Source organism: Balaenoptera borealis (assembly GCF_965194805.1).
Source record: "Balaenoptera borealis genome assembly, chromosome: 4".
Taxonomy (NCBI): Eukaryota; Metazoa; Chordata; class Mammalia; order Artiodactyla; family Balaenopteridae; genus Balaenoptera; species Balaenoptera borealis.
In genome coordinates, this window is record NC_138861.1 from 64182074 (window position 1) to 64206035 (window position 23962).

The following is a 23962-nucleotide window of genomic DNA, read 5'->3' on the forward strand; positions in this document are numbered from 1 at the left end:
GGTTTTCCAGAAAAAGAAACAAAATGTTTTTCTTGCTAGTATAGGTATTTATAAAAATGAGATAAGGACGATTATCATTTACATATGACAGATATTAAACAGAATTTTTTTCTTTAGGAACTGCTTACATTAACCTCATTCTGTATCAACAATTTTAGTATGAAAAAAAAATCAGGAAAAGGTCCACACTTCATTCTAGCTAAGGATGTTTATTGTAAACACTAAAATTACTTTGTTTTTCCTTAAGGGGAATCCCAAAATGATCTTCGAGAAACCAGACTGAAAATCATAAGTGATGATGTGTGCAAGCAGCCACATATGTATGGCAGAGATATAAAATTTGGAATGTTTTGTGCTGGCTATCTGGAAGGAATTTATGATGCCTGTGGGGTAGGTGGAGAGAGATTATTTTGATATCATGAACTCAAAAAATTTATCTGGCTCAAAATGCTCTTTATTTTAGTAAAATACAGAGATCTTGTCCGTTCAAAAATTTATAAATGCAAATCTCAAACACAAACATATTTTTAAATGTTTTATTAAGCAAAACAAAATAAGCAAAGAGTTTCTTTGATGCTATCAAACAACTAATAAAATTAAATTTTCTTAATACCAGAAATCCACAGGTTCATAAAGCAGAGTCCCTTTCCTTAAAGAGCTCACATTTAGAAAGGAAACAATCATCAACAATGAACTACGGTGTAATGTTATAAATTATATAATGGAGAACAAAATTTTTTATTAAAGTATAGTTGATTTACAATATTGTGTTAGTTTCAAGTGTGGAGAACAAACACTTTTAGCTTGAAGGAACATTTTTGGAACAAGTATTAGAGAGATGATACTTCAATGAGGCCAGAAGGATAAAGAGCACTTACCCTATAGAATAAGAGGAGACTATTATAGAAAAGAGAAAAAGCATAGCTAAAATTCTGAAGGTGTGAAATTATAATTCATATTTGAGGCAACTCCAAGTAATATGTTGGGTCTCAGCCTAAGGAGGATGAGAGGTGAGAAGCTGTTAATGCTGAGAAGGTGGATTAGGCAATGGTGTGAATATCTAGTCCCCTTTCCAGTGGCCTACTGTGTTGTCCAGCGTCTATCCTGCATGTATATTTTTGGACAAAGGAGTAAAGTGTGTTTCTTCCTGGAGGCACTTGCTTTATAATGTGAGATTCTTGAAAACTCCAAGGAGGTGATTCCACATGCTAAAATGATGGGAATTGTATTGTTATCAGGTGGCAGAAAGCCCTGCCCAGAGTCCCACAAATGACACAACATAGACAACCTCTGTCAGAAAAATAGCAGGGAGTTTTGCAGCATACACGCTGGGCAAGAGCAGAATCTAGCCCTGGTTGCTGAGAATGTGGAGGAGGTATCTAGAATTCAGGGAATCCAAAGAGAGGTTCATGCCATGACAGGCAAGTGGGAGTTGGTGAGAGGAACACACTGAAAATGGGAATCTAGATGAACAGTGAGATCAGTGATAAGCCTCTGGAAAGATTGGTGGTCATGAAGAGCTTTCACTGGACTGGGAAGCAGAGGTAAGATTCCTGCCCCATGACTGTTCAGTGCATAATAAGGCAAAGCTCTAGTCATAGAAAAATTGGAGAAGTTATCGAGGAAGTGACTCAGGCACAGGGGTCTAAGCAGGAATACAGGGATTGCTACTGGGGTACATCAGGAGGTGCTTCGTCTGTCTGATAAAACAGAAGCCCAGGCACTTTACTTGGAGTCAGAAAAAACTAACATCAGATTGACTTTCTGTGTTGTGTACTTGAAATTTGCTAAGAGTAGACCTTAAGCGTTCTTACTACACACATACACCCACACACACACACAAAGTATTGTGAGGTGATGGATGTGTTAATTAACCTGATTGTGGTAATCATTTCACAAAGTATATATGTCAAATTATCACGATGTACATTTTAAATATATATAAGCTTATCTGTGAATTATACATCTATAAAGTTGAAAAAATAAAAAAATAAAATGTGGAAATTGAACTTTAAGGCTTTTATAACTTTCGAAACCCATGTTTCAACTAATTATCCTAGAATTGGTAATCTATACATATACTGTCTAATAATAAAATATGTGGTTCATCAAAATATCTTAAGTAATAAGCTTTACATTTAGCTAATTTTCTTTCTCTTTTTTCTTTTTTTCTTTTCAGGGTGATTCTGGGGGACCTTTAGTTGGAAAGGATCTTAAAGATACCTGGTATCTCATTGGAATTGTGAGCTGGGGAGATAACTGTGGGCAAAAGAACAAACCTGGAGTCTACACAAAAGTGGCTTATTACCGAAACTGGATTACTTCAAGAACGGGCCTCTAATTCACTATACAAGTTAAACATTGAGAGCTGTATGCAGGTCATACATGTATGAGAATCCATATATTGTACTACATTGTTGTAGTACAATGAAGTGAGATTAAATGATATGATTTATTTCAGAATCACTTTAATCAATCAAAATCCCATAGCCAATTTGTAAAGGATTTAAATTGATAAGGTAGTGGGTCAGTTTAGCCTGGCTTGAAAAATACAGCAGAGATACTGTGCTCTTTAAATCAGCAAGCTAGAGTATAAAAGAGGAGCAATGCAAATTTTTTAGGATAATCTGTAAGATTTTTAGAGTGTCTTTTTCCCTTAAGTGAGAAACTTTTTGAAATCTCAGAGTTTAGGAAACCCTTATATAATTTTCTATCATTTCTCCAGAGGTCACAAATACATTTTCTAGTTCTTACAGGTTTTCCAAAGAAATTTTCTGTACTTTCTATTTATAAATCCATTGGAGGGATCCTAATTTTTAAAAAAGTTATACCTAGGAAACAAAGTATGGTGATAAATCAAGCCAGAGATCTTAAAACTTTTGTCTGCTACAAAATCTCCCTAATTTTTCAGTGATTCTTTAACATACATACACAGACACACACACACACACACACACACACGCACAGAGAATATCCCTACCTTCAGATATACCCAGAAAAAGCCTGCTTAATGAATATATACAGTAATTAGCTAATCAAAGATGTATTTTTGTTACAAAAATTTGGGGGAAGGTGATAGTAACTTCATGAGCAGTCCGAAAATAATGGCACAAAAATTGGATATTTTATAGATGCGTTTACATGTTTGGACCACCAGGAGGCAGCTTTGTACATTACTGTTGTAAGCTTAAATGCCTAGAAAAAAATGAGAATTTGTTAATATGTTGAAGAATTAATGAGCATTATCCTTCCACACAGAAAGAAAAAGTTTATTCCTTTGTATTGCTGCAGCCAATTACCTCCTAAGGCTTGCAGCAATAGCCTGACTATTGCAACCATGAAACAACAGTTTTTGTTTTAGTTTAATAAATATAAATTTTGAGGACCAACCATACAGAACACATGAACAAAGTGATTAAATGAACCCCCTAAGTGTCTCATGAAGACATTGGGTGAGTCAGGCTCATGTATTCCATGATACAATTAAATGAAGATTTTGTGGAAACTGTTACTCTGTGTGACAATGCTGACTAAACATCAGGGTTATAGGTGGGGCGTCGTTTACGCATGCAGTCCAAATGTAAACCAAACTGTTAGAAAATTGAGTTATTTTATAACAGTCTCCCCCATGTGCTATTGATAAGGCATAAAAATAATCCTAAAAGCAACGAAGACCCAACGCAGCCAAAAATAAATAAATTAAATAAATAAAAATTTTTTTAAAATCCTAAAATAATCTAAAAGAGATTTAAAATTTATTCACCATAAAAATTGATCCATAACTTAGACTCACAGAATTTTAAAGCTTAGGAGAGACTACACGTCATGTGGGCCAGTACACTTAGAGTTCAGCGAACTGAAGCCAGGAAAAGTAAATAACTTTGTGAAGCTGTAGGTAATTTGTATCCCCAGGGGGCCTAGAACCCAGATACAAATTTCACAGGCCCTTTTCTTACAAAGTATCTTTATGACTGTCTATATTTATTGAATCATCAGCTGTATAAAAATTTCAGTGAGTTCTATTGAATCTGTTTTAAAGTAAGAAACTCAAGAATTTTAAACGGTGTGATTCACTTAGGGGGCTGGCTGCCAATTCTCTGAACTCACTTCAAGATAAAGCTGCTTTTTCTTATATAAAAATACACATAGGCATATAAATTATTCAATATTATGGTGGCAAGATATAATTCTGATTTCTAGTGTTAAGGTTCAAGAAATGATCTTAGAGTTATAACTTTATATTTCTAAACTGTTTTGTGAAGCACTTAATCCTGGGTCACATGTAAACAAATACTGATATATCATTTAAAATCTAATAATAAAGTTGGTGATCAGAGCATTCTACAAATAATATCATTGAATCTGTGTTAGGCCAATAGCATGAATCTTTCTTTCAACTTCTGTTAAAAATTACATTTCTTTTAAAAACTAGTTTGGGTCACTCTGAAGCAGAATTTCTCAACTTTGGCACTTTTGACCTTCTGGTCTTGATAGTTCTTTGTTTTAAGAGGCTACTCCATGCATTGTAGAATTTTAGCAGCAACCCTGACCTCTGCCTTCTAGATGCCTGAAATACACTCCTTCCCACCAAATTATGATAACGAAAAATGTCTCCAGACATTGGCAAATGTCTCCTAAGGGGTGAACTTGTTCCCTTTTGAGATCTACTGTTCCAAAGACATTTGATTATTTTCAGAAATGCCAGCGATATCTCAAAATTATGACACTGAGCATTCAAAAACTATAGTCTCCTGGTCAAACTGTATGTTCACTATCATGTTCCTAAAAGAAACAGCAGAATAAGTGACTGATGCTCTAGTCAGTGGCTGTTTCAAATACAGAGTGATCTTCCCACACACAATGTGCCTAGCGTTTCTCTCATACTCCTGCCTACAGTATATTCATAGAAAACCATCAGCCACTGCTATGAAGATAGGTTTTCTATGAATATACCCTCTAGTAGAGTTTCTCTATCTTGACCACAATCCACAGCAAGAAATATATTTTACATCACAGCTCCATAAATATGTAACAAAATACTATGTATGAAAAAATGAAACAGAAGTTTCATAAAACAATACCTACCTTATTAAATACAATAAAATCTAATATTTCTATTCTATTTCATTTTTTTAAATGCTTGCCCCACCAACTAAATTGATTTCACAATCTAACAAGTCAGTTTGTGCAGATTGTGAATCTGCAGTTCCTATAACACATTCTGGAATGATCATTCACTATTATTAACACCATATTGTTATTATCTCACCTCTTCCCACTGCGTTCCCCACCTTCAACATCTCTCTACTCCATTTAGAAAATTGTAGCTAGATTATAATGCTATTGAATAATGCTATTCTCACGCACTCAAATCTTCACTGATTTCCCCTTTGCCTGACAAATAGAGTCTAAATCCACTTCACCATAGCTTGTAAGGTCCTTTACAATCTGCCAGCAACCAATAAAATTTTTGTTTCACTTGTACTCAGTGCTCTTATAACACTGAATGTTACTCTTTATTTCCTGAACACATATATAGTGGGGCATGCAATGTTCTCTTCACTCTACAAGATCTAGCTCAAATATCACCTCTACTGAGAATACCTTTATTATCCCAGACAAAATTACTCTTTTTGAATGTTTTTGTTCTTCTAGAGCATTTCTCGTACTTTACTCTGTATTACAGCTTATATGTAAATTTATTATCTCTGCAAACATTTTAAGTTCCATTAAAGACTGCTTTGCTCATTTTTGTATTCCCTACAGTATTTAGGACAATATGCTGTATATATTGTGTTTAGTGAAAGAATAAATTAATAGAGGTTAATTATGATTTCTATGAAGGAAAGACACCTCAGTTCTCAGTTGTTAACTGCTTCCCCCAGGTCACCTTCTTTTACACTGCTTTCCAATCTGTGCTGGTCCTGCTTTGCATATTCTTGAACGTTTCTAAAGGTCTCCTGCTCTCTGCCTACACCCGAAGCAATCAAAATACAGTAAGGCAAGTCTCTGACATTTCAGGACCCCCTCTAAATCAAAAACTTTTCCCTATATCCCTTAAATGAGCACATTCCAAACCCATAGGGATATTTGGAAATAAGGCCAAAAAGCAAATCTCTCATTTCCTTTTTTTGTTTTTATTTGATCTACAAGGACAGTCCTTTCCTCCTTTTTCTTTCATGGACGTCACAAAAGAGGTCTGGGTACTTCCAAAAAGCCTTGTTAGATATCCATGGTTATATTTTTCTGATCAAAGCCCTTCTTTGTTGAATTTGCCCAATGGGAAACAATGGAGATAAAACTAAAACTCATATACAGTATCTATTTTTGAAAGCTCACAGAAATAAAAGGATTAGAATTTCATGAAAAACATGACATTTGGTTCAGTGATTTTAATTATCCATAAGCCTGTCCTTTCATATCCATTAGTAATCAAGATTTAACTGATTAACCTTTTAAAACTGATTTTGTTGTTTTCCAAGTTCAGGAGACTCCTCCTACACCTGAAGTCACTAAATTAAATAAAGGGAAAAAAATCCCAAATGTCGCACTGAAATCTAAATACATACTAATGAAAATGATCAGGGGCTCATGGGCTAAAAGAGGAGAGACAGTAAGAGTGTCAAGACTGCTTGTATAAGTACATGCCTGGGACATCTAAACTTGAATAAAGATGCTACATTTTAGGCTCAGTAACTTATCCATGAACTGTGGTATTTTGAGCTAAAGTTGGAATTTCTGAGGTCCTGATTTAGGGAGAAGCCAAATCGAAAGACATCTTATAGATTTTTAATCTGAAGATTAAAGCCAGTGGGGAGAGGAATCTAAATACAAATCCACTTAGACAGAAACAAGGAAAGTCTGAAAGAGAATAAGTTCAAAGGAAAGTTTGGAAATTCAAAACCTAATTATTAGACCAACTAATGGAAAAATGAAGCTGATTTTACTAGAGTAACAATATTATTTGCAAAAATAATGATGGATGAGTTAAAGAGACTATCTCAGGTTTATCCATTGAAAAACCCAAAGGTGCTTGCACATTTCTAAGGTTGGTGCTACAACAGCATCTTCCTCCAACCTGTACACTTTTCAGTAGACAAAAATAGAAGTCAGTTGGGAACCTCTTCACATACTTGGGTTTTCTGCCTCAGGTTAATGTTGTTGGGATATGTCGGTATAAGCTATAGTGGGGTCTTAGTTAATTGGCATAGGGGAGAGCAGTTAATTGGCATAGGGGAGAGCTGAGGAAGAAAGGAGGGATGTCAATGAATGAGGCAAATTGAAGCTGAAAGTTATGAGATTAATATTATTAGTTACTAACACCTCAAAGCAGTCCCACAGAACTTTAAAACATAACACAGGCTAGAAGGACATCAAAGAGTATATTCTACATAGTAATCTTCCCTAAGTTTAAAAATTCTGCATCCCTAAAGATGCTACACAAATGCCAGAACATTTGCACCTGATCTTGATACCATGGAGACTACGGTGGTGTCACTTCCTTATGGCCTGTACATTTCTCAAGTGCTAAAAAGCTACCAGCGGAATGCAAAATGGTATGGCCACTTTGGAAGAAAGTTTGGCAGTTTCTTACAAAACTAAACATACTCTTACATACAATCCAGCAATTGTTCTCCTTGGTACTTAACCAAAATGAGTTGAAAATCTATGTCCATACAAAAACATGCACAGGAATATTTATAGCAGCTTTATTCATAGTTACAAAAATTTGGAAGTAACCAAGACAACCTTCAATAGGTAAATAGATAAACTGTGTTACAAGCAGACAGTGGAACATTACTCAGTGATAAAAACAAATGAGCTATCAAGCCATGAAAAGACGTGGAGGAAGCTTAAATGTGTGTTACTAAGTGAAAGAAGCCAATCTGAAAAGGCTACACACTGTATGATTCCAACTAGATGACATTCTGAAAAAGGAAAAACTATGGAAACAGTAAAAATATCAGTGGTTTCCAGGGATTGAGGGGAGGGAGGGATAAATAGGTAGAGCATGGAGGACTTTTAGGGTAGTAAAACTATTCAGTATAATACTCTAATGGTTGTCAAAACTCATAGATTATCAAAACCAAGAGTTAATGTTAATATAAACTTTGGACATTGGGTGATAATGACGTGTCACTGTAGGTCCATTGATTGTAAAAAATGTACCACTGTGGTTCAGGATGTTGATAGTGGGGAAGCTGTGCACATCAGGGGGTAGCTGGTATATGGGGGCTCTTTGTACTTTCTGTTCAATTTTGCCGTGAACCTAAAATTTCTCTAAATATAAACGCTGTTTCTCTATTTTTTAACAAAAGCTGCTAGAGCCTCAGAGGCCCTTGGGGATGTGGTAAAATATAAAGGAATATTGAGTTCTGACTCACAGGGAGTTAGTATAAGGGAATTCTTCTGTAGCTGAATTGTGTTGTTTGCAGGAAACATACAACAGGAGAGTTTTCTAATTACCAAGCTGAAAGTCTTTTTATCAATCGGTATAGGCAAAAAAGAGGAACTCAACGTATCTTTCTTAAATGAATAGCTGAAAATTATATTTAAAAATTCTGTGGAAACTGATAGTGATGGTGAGGATAGAGGTCCAGTACAGGGATTAACAACTTCATGAGGGTAGTGAAGACCTTCAGTATAGGGATTAACAACTTCATGAAGGTAGTGAAGACCTTCAATGTTAGTGAGGGAAAATCAAAGATTAAAATGCAGGCTCTCAGGAGTCAGAAAAAAGAAAAGAAACAAATGAACAGCAGTTCCTCAGATTACCCTAAACTGTGTTTAGCCTTGAAATAGGTGTTATGGGTTTAGGCATATAGATGATATTATGTCATATACAGGGCCCCTGAAAATTCCTGCATAACCTGTTGAACACTCTGTATGGGCTACAATGATCAACTGTGGTAACAACATGGTACAGAAAAAACACTAAGCTGAGCACGTCTCTGACTGAGTTATGCGGTCACTGCCCTCATAGAGTGGACCACCTATGTACCCTGTGCCTCCCAGGGCCATCTCAGGAGGTTCTGCCATTCAGTGAGGCACTATTATCCACATGATTCTCCTGCTATCCTTTAAGGGATCATGTGCTTTAGTTGGAACCTGGGAACTAGATGACTTCAAAATTCTCAAGATTTCCCAAGGAAAAATTTCCCTTACCAATCTCTGTTAACCTGGCTTCCAGGATTAGAGGAGCCATCTGGCAGGTTTGCTTTATCTACTTCAGCAAAAGCAACTCACCAAAAAGGACAGCGGCAGTAACCATGGTAGAACAAGCCATGAAAGTCTAGAGACATGATGTTGGCCCCCCTCAAAGGGATAGTTCTAAATCTTAAAAGTGTGCTTGATATTGAATAAATAAGGTATTTTACCTTTGTGGGAATGCTTTCCTGGAGAATCATATATAATGTTGGTCCCTGAGCAAAGTCCAATTTCAATGACAGAAGGTAGGGGGAGTTTAGAGGAGGAGACTGGAGTAATTTCTGTCATTGTCTATAGAAAGTACACAGTTGTCTCTGGGGTTCCAGACAAACCTCCTTCCCATGTAAAGTTTTGTTATTGTTTTGTTTTGTTTAAGTGACCATGGCAGAAAAGTATGAAATGAATCACTGGGGGACCTTAAATATTTTTGCCCAACCTTGAAGATTCCCACTTATAAAACTGTCATCAGTTTTCTGGCTGGGATCATGTCTGGATAGAGAGAACATTCAGGGTTCCTGTCAGTGCTCTTCTTGAAACTGTACTAAAAGTGGTAACATAATCTGGCTCCATGATACACTACACAATGGTGGTCCAGCACAAACCTTTAGCTAGGCCTCCAACACTCTTCCTGCTTTCCCTGGATGGACAACTGGGAAGTAGGATGGAGACCATTCTAGGTCAGAAGTCATGCCACAGCTGACCACAGCTCTGTTTCCTCTCTCTCATGGTGTCTGAGGCAATGGACAGTATTCTTGGTGCAAAAGCATAAACTTTACTTCTGGCTTTCCATGAAAACCACTCTAAATACAGCCTAGCCCTCACATTGCCTTTCATTGGGCCATTTTAAGAACCTAACCATCAAATAGGAGATAATTATACCATCTCCTATTTGAGCCACATTCCTTATTTCCTTCTCATTTAGATGTCTCTGAAAAAATAATCAGATTAACAGACTCAAGCACAAGACAAATAAAGCAAACATTAAAAAAAAAACACAGACTGAATTCCAAGGTGAGCTGGTAGCTTCTCCCTGTTCCATGACTACAGACTATTCCTAATCCTCAAAACTATCATAGTATTAAATGTTCTTGTTCAAAAGCCTTGGAAAACAAATAAGGATAAATCACGGAAATGCACCAGTATTACTAAAAAAAACAACTCAAGTACTTTCTCTTCGAACAGTAAGTGAGAATTGTTATCTTTGTGTCAAAATGATGTCATCATGCACTTTCATGGTTACAAATGACCTCAAACTCTGTTCACGTACCTCCCTACAATCACATATTTCACAGATTGGTGAAAGAGTTCAACACTAATACAAAACCTGGCCATTGATGCTCATTTGAATCAACTGGATTATTAAATATAGGTTTAAAAAATCTTTCAAAATGTTTGTAAAAGATTACACTACCAAATCATACAATTGCTGGATAGTGAGTAGCAAAACACAGAAGTAAACAATATGAAGTTAAAAAGAATTTATTTAAAGAAAAAAAAAAAGAATTTATTTGAATCCCAGCTCCATAGCCTACCAGCTGAGTGACTATGGGTGTGTTATTTGAGCTCTATGATGGTTAGTTTTACATGTCATCTTGACTGGGCCACAGTGCCCAGATATGTATCAATAGTTAAACATTATTCTGGATGTTTCTGTGAGGGTGTTTTGGGTGATATTAACACTTTTCCAGCTTTACTGAAATATAATTGAAAAAACTGTATGTATTTAAAGTATACAACACAATAACTTGATTGTATATATACATTGTGAAATTATTACCACATTAAGTTAATTAACACATCCATCACCTAACATGGTTACTTTTTTTCTTTTTTGAGTGAAAATGCTTAAGATTTACTCTCTCATAAAATTTCAAGTATACAATACAGTATAATTAACTATAGTCACTATGCTAAACATTAGGTTGCCAGGAGTTGGGGGCAGGGGAAATGGGGAGATGTTGGGTGAAAGGGTACAAACTTTTAGCTATGAGATGAATAACCTCCAGGATCTAATACACAGCATAGTGATTATAGTCAATACTGTATTATACACCTGAAAGTTGCTCTGAGAGCAGAGCTTCAATGTTCCCAAAACAACAACAACAATGAGATGGTAATTATGTAAGGTGAAGGATGTATTAACTAACCTAACTGTGGTAAATATTTTGCAATGTATATGTGTATCAAATCATCACATTATATACATTAAACTTACACAATGTTATATATCAATTATATCTCAGTAAAGCTGAGGGGAAAATCAATAGATTGCCTTGAAGTTAGCAGTAAACAAACAGAAAAAGAAATGGAAAATTAACCTATTCAAAATGACAACAAAAACAAATCCAACAAAACAAAATCAAGAAATTTGCTTTGACCATTCCCAGGGCCAAAGCAGGAAAAACCCAAGTTCTACATAGGTAGGGGGAGATTCAAGATGGCAGAAGAGTAAGACGTGGAGATCACCTCCCTCCCCACAAATACATCAGAAATACATCTACATGTGGAACAGCTCCTACAGAACACCTACTGAACGCTGGCAGAAGACCTCAGACCTCCCAAAAGGCAAAAAACTCCCCACGTACGTGGGTAGGGCAAAAGAAAAAAAAAAAAAAACAGAGACAAAAGAATAGGGATGGGACCTGCACCAGTGGGAGGGAGCTGTGAAGGAGGAAAGGTTTCCACACACTAGGAAGCCCCTTCACTGGTGGAGACGGCGGGTGGCGGAGGGGGCAAGCTTCGGAGCCACGGAGGAGAGCGCAGCCACAGGGGTGCGGAGGGCAAAGCGGAGAGATTCCCGCACAGAGGATCTGTGCCGAGCGGCACTCACCAGCCCGAGAGGCTTGTCTGCCCACCCGCCGGGGCGGGCGGGGGCTGGGAGCTGAGGCTCGGGCTTCGGTCGGATCGGATCGCAGGGGGAGGACTGGGGTTGGCTGCGTGAACACAGCCTGAAGGGGTTAGTACGCCACAGCTAGCCAGGAGGGAGTCCAGGAAAAAGTCTGGAGCTGCCGAAGATGCAAGAGACTTTTTCTTGCCTCTTTGTTTCCTGGTGCACGAGGAGAGGGGATTCAGAGCGCCGCGTAAAGTAGCTCCAGAGACGGGCGTGAGCCGCGGCAATCAGCGCGGACCCCAGGGACGGGCATGAGACGCTAAGGCTGCTGCTGCCGCCACCAAGAAGCCTGTGTGCGAGCACAGGTCACTCTCCACACCGCCCCTCCCGGGAGCCTGTGCAGCCTGCCACTGCCAGAGTCCCGTGATCCGGGGACAAATTCCCTGGGAGAACACACGGCCGCCTCAGGCTGGTGCAACGTCACGCCGGTCTCTGCTGCCACAGGCTCGCCCTGCATCCGTACCCCTCCCTCCCCCCGGCCTGAGTGAGCCAGAGCCCCCGAATCAGCTGCTCCTTTAACCCCGTTCTGTCTGAGCAAAGAACAGACGCCCTCAGGCGACCTACACGCAGAGGCGGGTCCAAATCCAAAGCTGAACCCCGGGAGCTGTGGGAACAAAGAAGAGAAAGGGAAATTTCTCCCAGCGGCCTCAGGAGCAGCAGATTAAATCTCCACAATCAACTTGATGTATCTGCATCTGTGGAATACCCGAATAGACAATGAATCATCCCAAACTGAGGAGGCAGATTTTGGGAGCAACGATATGTGTATTTTTTTCCCTTTTTCTCTTTTTGTGAGTGTGTATGTGTATGCTTCTGTGTGTGATTTTGTCTGTATAGCTTTGCTTTTACCATTTCTCCTAGGGTTCTGTCTGTCCGTTTTTGTTTTTTTGTTTTTTGGGGTTTTTTTAGTATGATTTTTAGCGCTTGTTATCATTGGTGGATTTGTTTTCTGGTTTGGTGGCTCTCTCTTTCTTTCTTCTTTTTCTATTACTTTAAAAATTTTTTTTAATAATTATTTTTTATTGTAATAACTTTAATTTTATTTTATTTTATCTTCTTTGTTTCTTTTTTTTTCCTCCCTTTTATTCTGAGCCATGTGGATGACAGGCTCTTGGTGCTCCAGCCAGGCATCAGGGCTATGCCTCTGAAGTGGGAGAGCCAAGTTCAGGACACTGGTCCACATGAGACCTCCCAGCTCCACATAATATCAAATGGTGAAAATCTCCCAGAGATCTCCATCTCAACGCCAAGACCCAGCTCCACTCAACGACCAGCAAGCTACAATGCTGGACACCCTATGCCAAACAACTAGCAATACAGGAACACAAACCCACCCATTAGCAGAGAGGCTGCCTAAAATCATAATAAGTCAACAGACACCCCAAGACACACCACCAGACGTGGACCTGCCCACTAGAAAGACAAGATCCAGCCTCATCCACCAGAACACAGGCACTAGTCCCCTCCATACAGAAGTCTACACAACCCACTGAATCAACCTTAGCCACTGGGGGCAGACACAAAAAAAGTGGGAACTATGAACTTGCAGCCTGAGAAAAGGAGACCCCAAACACAGTACGTTAAGCAAAATGAGAAGACAGAGAAACACACAGCAGATGAAGGAGCAAGGTAAAAACCCACCTGACCTAACAAATGAAGAGGAAACAGGCAGTCTACCTGAAAAAGAATTCAGAATAAGGATAGTAAAGATGATCCAAAATCTTGGAAATAGAATGCAGAATATAAAAGAAATGTTTAACAAGGACCTAGAAGAACTAAAGAGCAAACAAACAGTGATGAACAACACAATAAATGAAATTAGAAGTTCTCTAGAAGGGATCAATAGCAGAATAACTGAGGCAGAAGAATGGATAAGTGACCTGGAAGATAAAATAGTGGAAATAACTACTGCAGAGCACAATAAAGGAAAAAGAATGAAAAGAATTGAGGACAGTCTCAAAGACCTCTGGGAAAACATTAGACACACCAACATTTGAATTATAGGGCTCCCAGAAGAAGAAGAGAAAAAGAAAGGGACTGAGAAAATATTTGAAGAGATTATATTGAAAACTTTCCTAACATGGGAAAGGAAATAGTTAATCAAGTCCAGGAACCACAGAGAGTCCCATACAGGACAAAACCAAGGAGAAACACACCAAGACACATATTAATCAAACTATCAAAAATTAAATACAAAGAAAAAATATTAAAAGCAGCGAGGGAAAAACAACAAATAACACACAAAAGAATCCCCATAAGGTTAACAGCTGATCTTTCAGCAGAAACTCTGCAAGCCAGAAGGGGATGGCAGGACATATTTAAAGTGATGAAGGGGAAAAACCTACAACCAAGATTACTCTACCCAGCAAGGATCTCATTCAGATTTGATGGAGAAATTAAAACCTTTACAGACAAGCAAAAGCTAAGAGAATTCAGCACCAACAAAATCAGCTTTACAACAAATGCTAAAGGAACTTTTCTAGGCAGGAAACACAAGAGAAGGAAAAGACCTACAATAATAAACCCAAAACAATTAAGAAAATGGTAATAGGAACATACATATCGATAATTACCTTAAAAGCAAAAGGCTTAAATGCTCCGGCCGAAAGACACAGACTGGCTGAATGGATACAAAAACACGATCCATATATATGCTGTCTACAAGAGACCAACTTCAGCGCTAGGGACACATACAGACTGAAAGTGAGGGGATGGAAAAAGATATTTGATGCAAATGGAAATCAAAAGAAAGCTGGAGTAGCAATTCTCATATCAGACAAAATAGACTTTAAAACAAAGACTATTACAAGAGACAAAGAAGGACACTACATAATGATCAAGGAATCAATCTAAGAAGAAGATATAACAATTGTAAATATTTATGCACCCAATATAGGAGCACCTCAATAAAAAAGGCAAATACTAACAGCCTTAAAAGGAGAAAAAGACAGTATCAGAATCATAGTAGGGGACTTTAACACCCCACTTTCACCAATGGACAGATCATCCAAAATGAAAATAAATAAGGAAGCACAAGCTTTAAATGATACATTAAACAAGATGGACTTAATTGATATTTATAGGACATTCCATCCAAAACCAACAGAATACACTTTCTTCTCAAGTGTGCATGGAACATTCTCCAGGGTAGATCACACCGTGGATCACAAATCAAGTCTTGGTAAATTTAAAAAAATTGAAATCATATCAAGTATCTTTTCCGACCATAATGCTATGAGACTAGATATCAATTACAGGAAAAAAATCTGTAAAAAATACAAACACATGGAGGCTAAACAATACACTACTTAATTACCAAGAGATCACTGAAGAAATCAAAGAAGAAATTTAAAAATACCTAGAAACAAATGACAATGAAAACACGACAACCCAAAACCTATGGGATGCAGCAAAAGAAGTTCTAAGAGGGAAGTTTCTGGCAAAACAATCCTACCTTAAGAAACAGGAAACATCTCAAATAAACAACATAACCTTACACCTAAAGCAAGTAGAGAAAGAACAAAAAACCTCCAAAGTTAGCAGAAGGAAAGAAATCATAAAGATCAGATCAGAAATACATGAAAAAGAAATGAAGGAAACAATAGCAAAGATTAAAACTAAAAGCTGGTTCTTTGAGATGATAAGCAAAATTGATAAAACATTAGACAGACTCATCAAGAAAACAAGGGAGAAGACTCAAATCAGCAGAATTAAAAATGAAAAAGGAGAAGTAACAAATGACACTGCAGAAATACAAAGGATCATGAGAGATTACTACAAGCAACTATATGCCAATAAAATGGACAACCTGGAAGAAATGGACAAATTCTTAGAAATGCACAACCTGCCGAGACTGAACCAAGAAGAAATAGAAAATATGAACAGACCAATCACAAGCACTGAAATTAAAACTGTGATTAAAAATCTTCCAAAAAACAAAAACTCAGGACCAGATGGCTTCACAGGCGAATTCTATCAAACATTTAGAGAAGAGCTAACACCTATCCTTCTCAAACTCTTCCAAAATATAGCAGAGGGAGGAACACTCCCAAACGCATTCTACGAGGCCACCATCACCCTGATACCAAAACAAGACAAAGATGTCACAAAGAAAGCAAGCTACAGGCCAATATCACTGATGAACATAGATACAAAAATCCTCAACAAAATACTAGCAAACAGATTCCAACAGCACATTAAAAGGATCATACACCATGATCAAGTGGGGTTTATCCCAGGAAGGCAAGGATTCTTCTATATATGCAAATCAATCAATCTGATACACCATATTAACAAACTGAAGAATAAAAACCATACGATCATCTCAATAGATGCAGAGAAAGCTTTCGACAAAATTCAACACCCATTTATGTTAAAAACCCTCCAGAAAGTAGTCATAGAGGGAACTTACCTCAACATAATAAAGGTCATATATGTCAAACCCACAGCCAACATTGTCATCAATGGTGAAAAACTGAAACCATTTCCACTAAGATCAGGAACAAGACAATGTTGCCCCCTCTCACCACTATTATTCAACATAGTTTTGGAAGTTTTAGCCACAGCAATCAGAAAAGAAAAAGAAATAAAAGGAATCCAAATAGGAAAAGAAGAAGTGAAACTGTTTGCAGATGACATGATACTATACATAGAGAATCCTAAAGGTGTTACCAGAAGACTACTAGAGCTAATCAATGAATTTGGTAAAGTAGCAGGATACAAAATTAATGCACAGAAATCTCTGGCATTCCTATACACTAATGATGAAAAATCTGAAAGTGAAATTAAGAAAACACTCCCATTTACCATTGCAAGAAAAAGAATAAAATATCTAGGAATAAACCTACCTAAGGAGACAAAAGACCCATATGCAGAAAATTATAAGACACTGATGAAAGAAATTAAAGATGATACAAATAGACGGAGAGATATACCATGTTCTTGGATTGGAAGAATCAACATTGTGAAAATGACTCTACTACCCAAAGCAATCTACAGATTCAATGCAATCCCTATCTAATTACCAATGGCATATTTCACAGAACTAGAACAAAAAATTTCACAATTTGTATGCAATCACAAAAGACCCTGAACAGCCAAAGCAATCTTGAGAAAGAAAAACGGAGCTGGAGGAATCAGGCTCCCTGACTTCAGACTATACTACAAAGCTACAGTAATCAAGACAGTATGGTACTGGCACAAAAATAGAAATACAGATCAATGGAACAGGATAGAAAGCCCAGAGATAAACCCATGCACATATGGTCACCTTATCTTTGATAAAGGAGGCAAGAATATAAGTGGAGAAAAGACAGCCTCTTCAATAAGTGGTGCTGGGAAAACTGGACAGCTACAGGTAAAAGAATGAAATTAGAACACTCCCTAACACCATACACAAAAATAAACTCAAAATGGATTAAAGACCTAAATGGAAGGCCAGACACTATCAAACTCTTAGAGGAAAACATAGGCAGAACACTCTATGATATAAATCACAGCAAGATTCTTTTTGACCCACCTCCTAGAGAAATGGAAAGAAAAACAAAAATAAACAAATGGGACCTAATGAAACTTAAAAGCTTTTGCACAGCAAAGGAAACCATAAACAAGATCAAAAGACAACCCTCAGAATGGAAGAAAATATTTGCAAATCATGCAACTGACAAGTAATTAATCTCTAAAATATATAAACAGCTCATGCAGCTCAATATCAAAAAACCAAACCACCCAATCGAGAAATGGGCAGAAGACCTAAATAGACATTTCTCCAAAGAAGACGTGCAGATTGCCAACAAACACATGAAAGAATGCTCAACATCACTAACCATTAGAGAAATGCAAATCACAACTAAAATGAGGTATCACCTCACACCGGTCAGAATGGCCATCATCAAAAAATCTACAAACAATAAATCCTGTAGAGGGTGTGGAGAAAAGGGAACCCTCTTGCACTGTTGGTGGGAATGTAAATTGATACAGCCACTATGGAGAACAGTACGGAGCTTCCTTAAAAAACTAAAAATAGAACTACCATATGACCCAGCAATCCCACTCCTGGGCATATACCCTGGGAAAACCATAATGCAAAAGGACACTTGTAATGTTCATTGCAGCACTATTTACAATAGCCAGGACATGGAAGCAACCTAAATGTCCATCAACAGAAGAATGGATAAAGAAAATGTGGTACATATATGCAATAGAATACGATTCAGCCATAAAAAGGAATGAACCTGTGCCATTTGCAGAGACATGGATGGAACTAGAGACTGTCATACAGAGTGAAGTTAGTCAGAAAGAGAAAAACAAATATCATATAATATTGCTTATATGTCGAATCTAGAAAAATGATAAACTTATTTGCAAAACAGAAATAGAGACACAGATATAGAGAACAAACGTATGGATACCAGGTGGGGAAAGAGGGATGGGATGAATTGGGAGATTGGGATTGACATATATACAGTACTATGTATAAAATAGATAACTAATGAGAATCTACTGTATAGCACAGGGAACTCTACTCAATGCTCTGTGGTGACCTAAATGGGGAGGAAATCCAAAAAAGAGGGGATATATGTATATATGTATAGCTGATTCACTTTTCTGCACAGCAGAAACTAACACAACGTTGTAAAGCAACTATACTCCAATAAAAATTAATTAAAAAAACAAAAGAACCTGCACATAGTAAGAAATAAAATAAAATAGACTTGGCCACACTTAGAAAATCCAATTACTACCCAACTTTTAAATTTACACTTATACTAAATGTAAATATTTCTATTTAAACAACATTTTACAACTTTCAAATGGTGGGCACATCCATTATGTTTCTTTTTCTATGTATATAATAACTCTGTGAAGGAGGTCATGACAAATTCATTACCAGCCATAGCCATACGACAGTGCTGCCCTGGACATGATGACTAAACAATCTCCAAATTCAAAGAAAACACTCTGGCCCACGCCTTCTTACATCATCTGCCTTTTGGTTGTTTTCTTCTGCTCATATTGTTGTGACGGGTTCCACTGAATGACTCATACTTATTTTAAAGCTAGGTCTATTTTCAGACATTCGTGTATTTGGAGATATTGTCTTTACCATCATCTCCCCCCTCAGCCTAGGCAGGCAAAAGAACCAATCTTGATAGTGTTTACACTACATGATTTATACTCCATCACAACAAATGATCTCTTCTATTGATATTTCCCTGAAGCTTGTTCCTGTCAGTCTTAGGTCACATTGTCTTGGTTTTGTGAATGTACAGCTGGAGGAATAAAATCAAGCCTATGGCAGGGAAGAAGAGGATTCTGATATTTTTTGTACAATGTCATTCTACATTCCTTATTCTTGCAATGGCTTCCCCTATAGAATAGAAAAGGTCAAGGCCTATCCTGCCACTCCCTGAGGATCTGAAAATTAAGAGTCAACATCTTTTGAATAAGTCCGTGTTAAGAGCAATTCCTTTGCCTCACAAACCATAATTTTTTTATTTTTTATTAATTTTTATTGGGGTATAGTTGCTTTACAATGTTGTGTTAGTTTCTGCTGTGCAAAAAAGTGAATCAGCTATACATATATACATACATCCCTTCTTTTTTGGATTTCCTCCCCATCTAGGTCACCAGAGAGCATTAAGTAGATTCCCTGTGCTATACAGCAGGTTCTCATTAGTTACCTATTTTATACATAGTAGTGTATATATGTCAATCCCAATCTCCCAGTTCATCCTACCTGCCCCCCTTTCCCCTTTGGTAACCATAAGTTTGTTCTCTACATCTGTGACTCTATTTCTGCTTTCACAAAGCATAATTTCATGCCCCACCTCTCTTCCTGTGTTGAGCTCATCACAGGAAAGCAGGAAGTTGCTTTCAGACTGAATGCAGTTTACCCCATGCCTCTCCCCTGACGCATTCCCAAGTTCTGTTGTGAACAGTGTTGCGAAACCAGGATCTGCATTAATTCATTCAGTTACTGGACATTCAAACAATGTGTGTTGACTAAGTACCTTCTCATTAAAAAGGGCTTTGCTGATTGCTCCAGGAAATACAAAGATGGAGAAGAAAGAGCACACATAGTTGGGGGAAAGTACTGTCAACAAAAACCAGAAGACAATATACTTCACATCTTTAAAAAAATTATTAAAATAAAAGCAAATTTTTAAAGGTCATTAAAATATTTAAATAATTTGCCCCAGTATGCCATTTTTTCTTTTTCATTTATTTCAATGAAAAATTCAGCAGCAGAGTAAAAAAAAAAGACTACGTTCGTGAAGGTGGTCAAAATACTTCACATTAGGAGACGGTTTCCGTATTTTATGATGTATCTGTTCAGTGTGATATGATTCACCTTTTAAAATGCAGCCATTAAAATTCTTAATAATTGATGAATCTAGGTACTATATTTGCAAGTTTTCTGTAAGTTTGAAATTATATCAAAATAAAAAGTTATACTTTCTATGCAGCCATTAGACAGATACACAGCTACCAGAAATAATATATACAACTACTAGGAATAAAAATTAGTAACACAAGAATATGCTTATGAAATAACATTGAGCATAATAAAAAGCACAATACAAAGCTATATACTATGATATAACTTGTGAAAAAGAGCTGTACATGTGAAAAGTACTTAAAAGTTAACATATAAAATGAAAATGGTTTGTTTAGGTAACTTTGTTCAAATGTTTTTAATATATTGTTTTATTCTTTTTACTAAAAACGAAACAAAAAAAAAGGTCAGAATATCAGGCATGAGAAATAGGATCTGATGAAAATATATAGGGGGCAAGGGTAGGGAGGAGCCCATGCATTCCTGTTCCTGTTGTATGGTATGCACATTATATAAAAAATGCATAAGTAATTGAACACTTCTGGAGTTGAAGTCCTGGAGTGAATTCATTAGACATTAGCTATCAGTGATTTACAAGATAAAGTCATAGAATTTTAGAGATAAAAACGTCCTCTAAAACCAAGTGATTCAGCTTCTCATTTTCTCAGTAGGTAAATGAGACTCATAGAGTAATAAGTGATTTTTTGCTTAGGCTTTGCAACTAGTTGGTGAAAAAGTTGAGACCAAAATTCAAATTTCCTAATTCTGTTACACATTCCAATTATTTAGCGTTCATTATTTCTCCCAAAGTAACCTCAGCATACCCTTCCAAATTTATCTCCTGTCCTTCCCAGCACAATAAACAGGAATGTCCTTTCTCACTTCCATGTTATTCTACATGGAATATTCGTACTATACTCTGCTGTCCACTCATCCACTAGCAGTATTGAGTTAGAATATTTTTTTTAAAAGGCATAGTGAAAAAGACAAAGTGAATTTTAGTTCCAACTGTTCTGCTTGCTTATCCCACAAGTTTGTATATGTAATCAATTACTTCTCTGAATCTCTGTTTCAAGTGCTATGAGAAAAACAGAATTTTATCACAGAGAAGGGAGAATTCAAAGGTAGTACCACCAATTAATATCTGGAAAGTATTTTCTGATAGTCTTTGGCTTGCTGTGGCAAAGAATAAGTTGTATGACAACATGATAATATGGGCGAGTGTCACATCCTTTTTAAATTAAAAACTATGACACTACAGCCTGTGGAGTAGTTTCAAGCTTTCACAAAATACCTATCACCTGTTATCATGTGTAATCACAAGTTACCAGTATAAATAAAATTTTTACTGATTTGTAAAATTTCCTGTCTATTTCTGATTCCATTCCACAAGTCACATGATTGGTTCAAGTTGATTCCTTCAGACTTGTTTAACAAGTTAGGTTTTAATTGTGTGGGATTTCCTCCTTTGTCTTCAGTTCTTTCATAGATCACATATAACACACAAGAGTCATTCATTTGAGTGGAAATCTCAGAGCAGTTGGACAGGCAGAAAAAAGGACCTCTTTATTACTCAGGATTAAAATGTATAGGTAAGTCCTATTTTTGCCATTGTAGTCCTGAAATTTTGACTCTATCATAAAGCATTTGAAAAATGTACAGAAGCTTAAGAAATTTTGGTTGTGCCTAGCAATCTTTTAGTTACTTTTGTCAAAACTTCATTGAAACTCTTAGATATTGTTTAGATAACATGCTTGATATTGTTTAAATAAGGTGCTTGACTGCTTGACTGAATTTTTAACAAAATGAATAAACCTAAAAAGATGGCTTAGCGTTATGAAAACATGTTTGAATAAGGAAGTGTTTTTGTTTTCTCATATTTAACTTTTCAAAAAACTGATGTATGGCTTTTAAAATGTAATCAGTAAAAAATTCCTCTGTTGTTTAAAGTTTTTTAAGGATTCTCTATTTTCACTCCTGTCGCAATATTATTACTAGCTATTAAATATGCAGTGAATCCTGAAGTCCTCTTTAAGAAAGCAAAGACTATATTTGTCTACCTATTATATACTATGATATCATTAATTTCAAGTAAGTTCTTGTTGATACTTAAGAAAAAAATAGTATTTGCCTAGTTTTCTTTTCAATTAATAGCTACTTATGATCATACACTTTCACATAAAAAAAAGAAACAAATTGTAGCACAATCTAGAGTTAGATGGTACAATCTCAAAATTACATAATTTGATGTGTTTGTGTCTGCATCTATGACTATATTGTTCATTTTGTTTTCCCATGAAAAAGAAAAGTATGATACTGGTAAGTCATTTTAAAAGAGGAATAAATAAAATATGGACAATCTGTTGGCCATGTTAAGTGTAGTTGTGTTTATTTTAAATCTCCTGAACTTTAGAAAACTTAATCAAAATTCAAATAATTTTAATAAAATATATGTACAATTATGTGCATTAGAATATATATATAAAAGAATAAAAAATGGATAGCAATCTAATTTTCCAAAAATAAATAATTAACAAGTAATAATATAAGAAAATAATAAAAATAAATTATTTCATATTCATAGAAGGGATAGGTTTAATAACCCATTAAAATAGGTTAAAATCTATGAAATTATTTATATATTATGTATTCTCATTTTATGTGAAAATAAATCACAAAATTGTATTCACTCATTGATTAACACTTTGTAAAACTATACATTTGAAAAAGTCTACGAGAAATATAAAATACTAATCATGTTTGTTGTATTACAGTGGTGAGCTTATGAATTATATTTTCCCCATTATTCCTAAACCTCCTATAACAATCTGGTATTGTTTCGGTAAACACAATAGAGTTTGAAATGTATTTTGCTGAAACATTTTTAATTTTGCAAAGAAATTTCTCTGATTTTTTAAAGAAATTGAATCTCATAAACAGCTAAATGTCATTCAAAGGAAAATAAAGGGAAACATGTAAATAATGGAAGTAATGAAAGTGATGTACAATTTCATAATGCCTTGAATCAAGCTAATTTCTAAATTGATCCATCCTTACACTCAATCAGAACCAAACTTTAAAATTACAAATAACTCTTCTTTGCAACTTGGTTTCTATGGATCACACTTTGAAATATTTTATCTCTTAAAAATAAGCTGCATCTACATATAATCAGTTTTTCCTTTTTTATTAACCTAAAAATATATAGCTCACAATTAGGTTTGTTCATTGGTTGGTTGGTTGGTTGATTTTTTTTTTTTTTTTTTTTAAAGAACAACCTGTTTTTTTGTTTTTGTTTTTTTATTTTATTTTATTTATTTATTTATTTATGGCTGTGTTGGATCTTCGTTTCTGTGCGAGGGCTTTCTCTAGTTGCGGCAAGTGGGCGCCACTCTTCATCGCGGTGCGCGGGCCTCTCAGTATCCTGGCCTCTCTTGTTGCGGAGCACAGGCTCCAGACGCGCAGGGTCAGTAGTTGTGGCTCACGGGCCTAGCTGCTCCGCGGCATGTGGGACCTTCCCAGACCAG

At 36.3% G+C, this 23962-nt stretch overlaps 2 protein-coding genes across 6 annotated transcripts in view; both read left to right on the forward strand.

Moving 5' to 3' along the window:
• Nucleotides 1–5109, forward strand: part of TMPRSS11A (transmembrane serine protease 11A) — a 54892-nt gene extending 49783 nt beyond the window's left edge. For all 5 annotated transcript variants that reach the window (XM_082390251.1, XM_082390252.1, XM_082390250.1 and 2 more), the window contains 2 exons: nucleotides 248–390; nucleotides 2180–5109. In XM_082390251.1, the coding sequence (XP_082246377.1) occupies nucleotides 248–390; nucleotides 2180–2341 (305 nt within the window). In that variant the 3' untranslated portion in view covers nucleotides 2342–5109. The remainder of the gene's footprint in view (nucleotides 1–247; nucleotides 391–2179) is intronic.
• Nucleotides 1–23962, forward strand: part of TMPRSS11D (transmembrane serine protease 11D) — a 256137-nt gene that overhangs the window by 154888 nt on the left and 77287 nt on the right. Inside the window, exon 2 of the mRNA XM_082390259.1 lies at nucleotides 19765–22027. Coding sequence (XP_082246385.1) covers nucleotides 22020–22027 — 8 coding nt within the window. The 5' untranslated portion in view covers nucleotides 19765–22019. The remainder of the gene's footprint in view (nucleotides 1–19764; nucleotides 22028–23962) is intronic.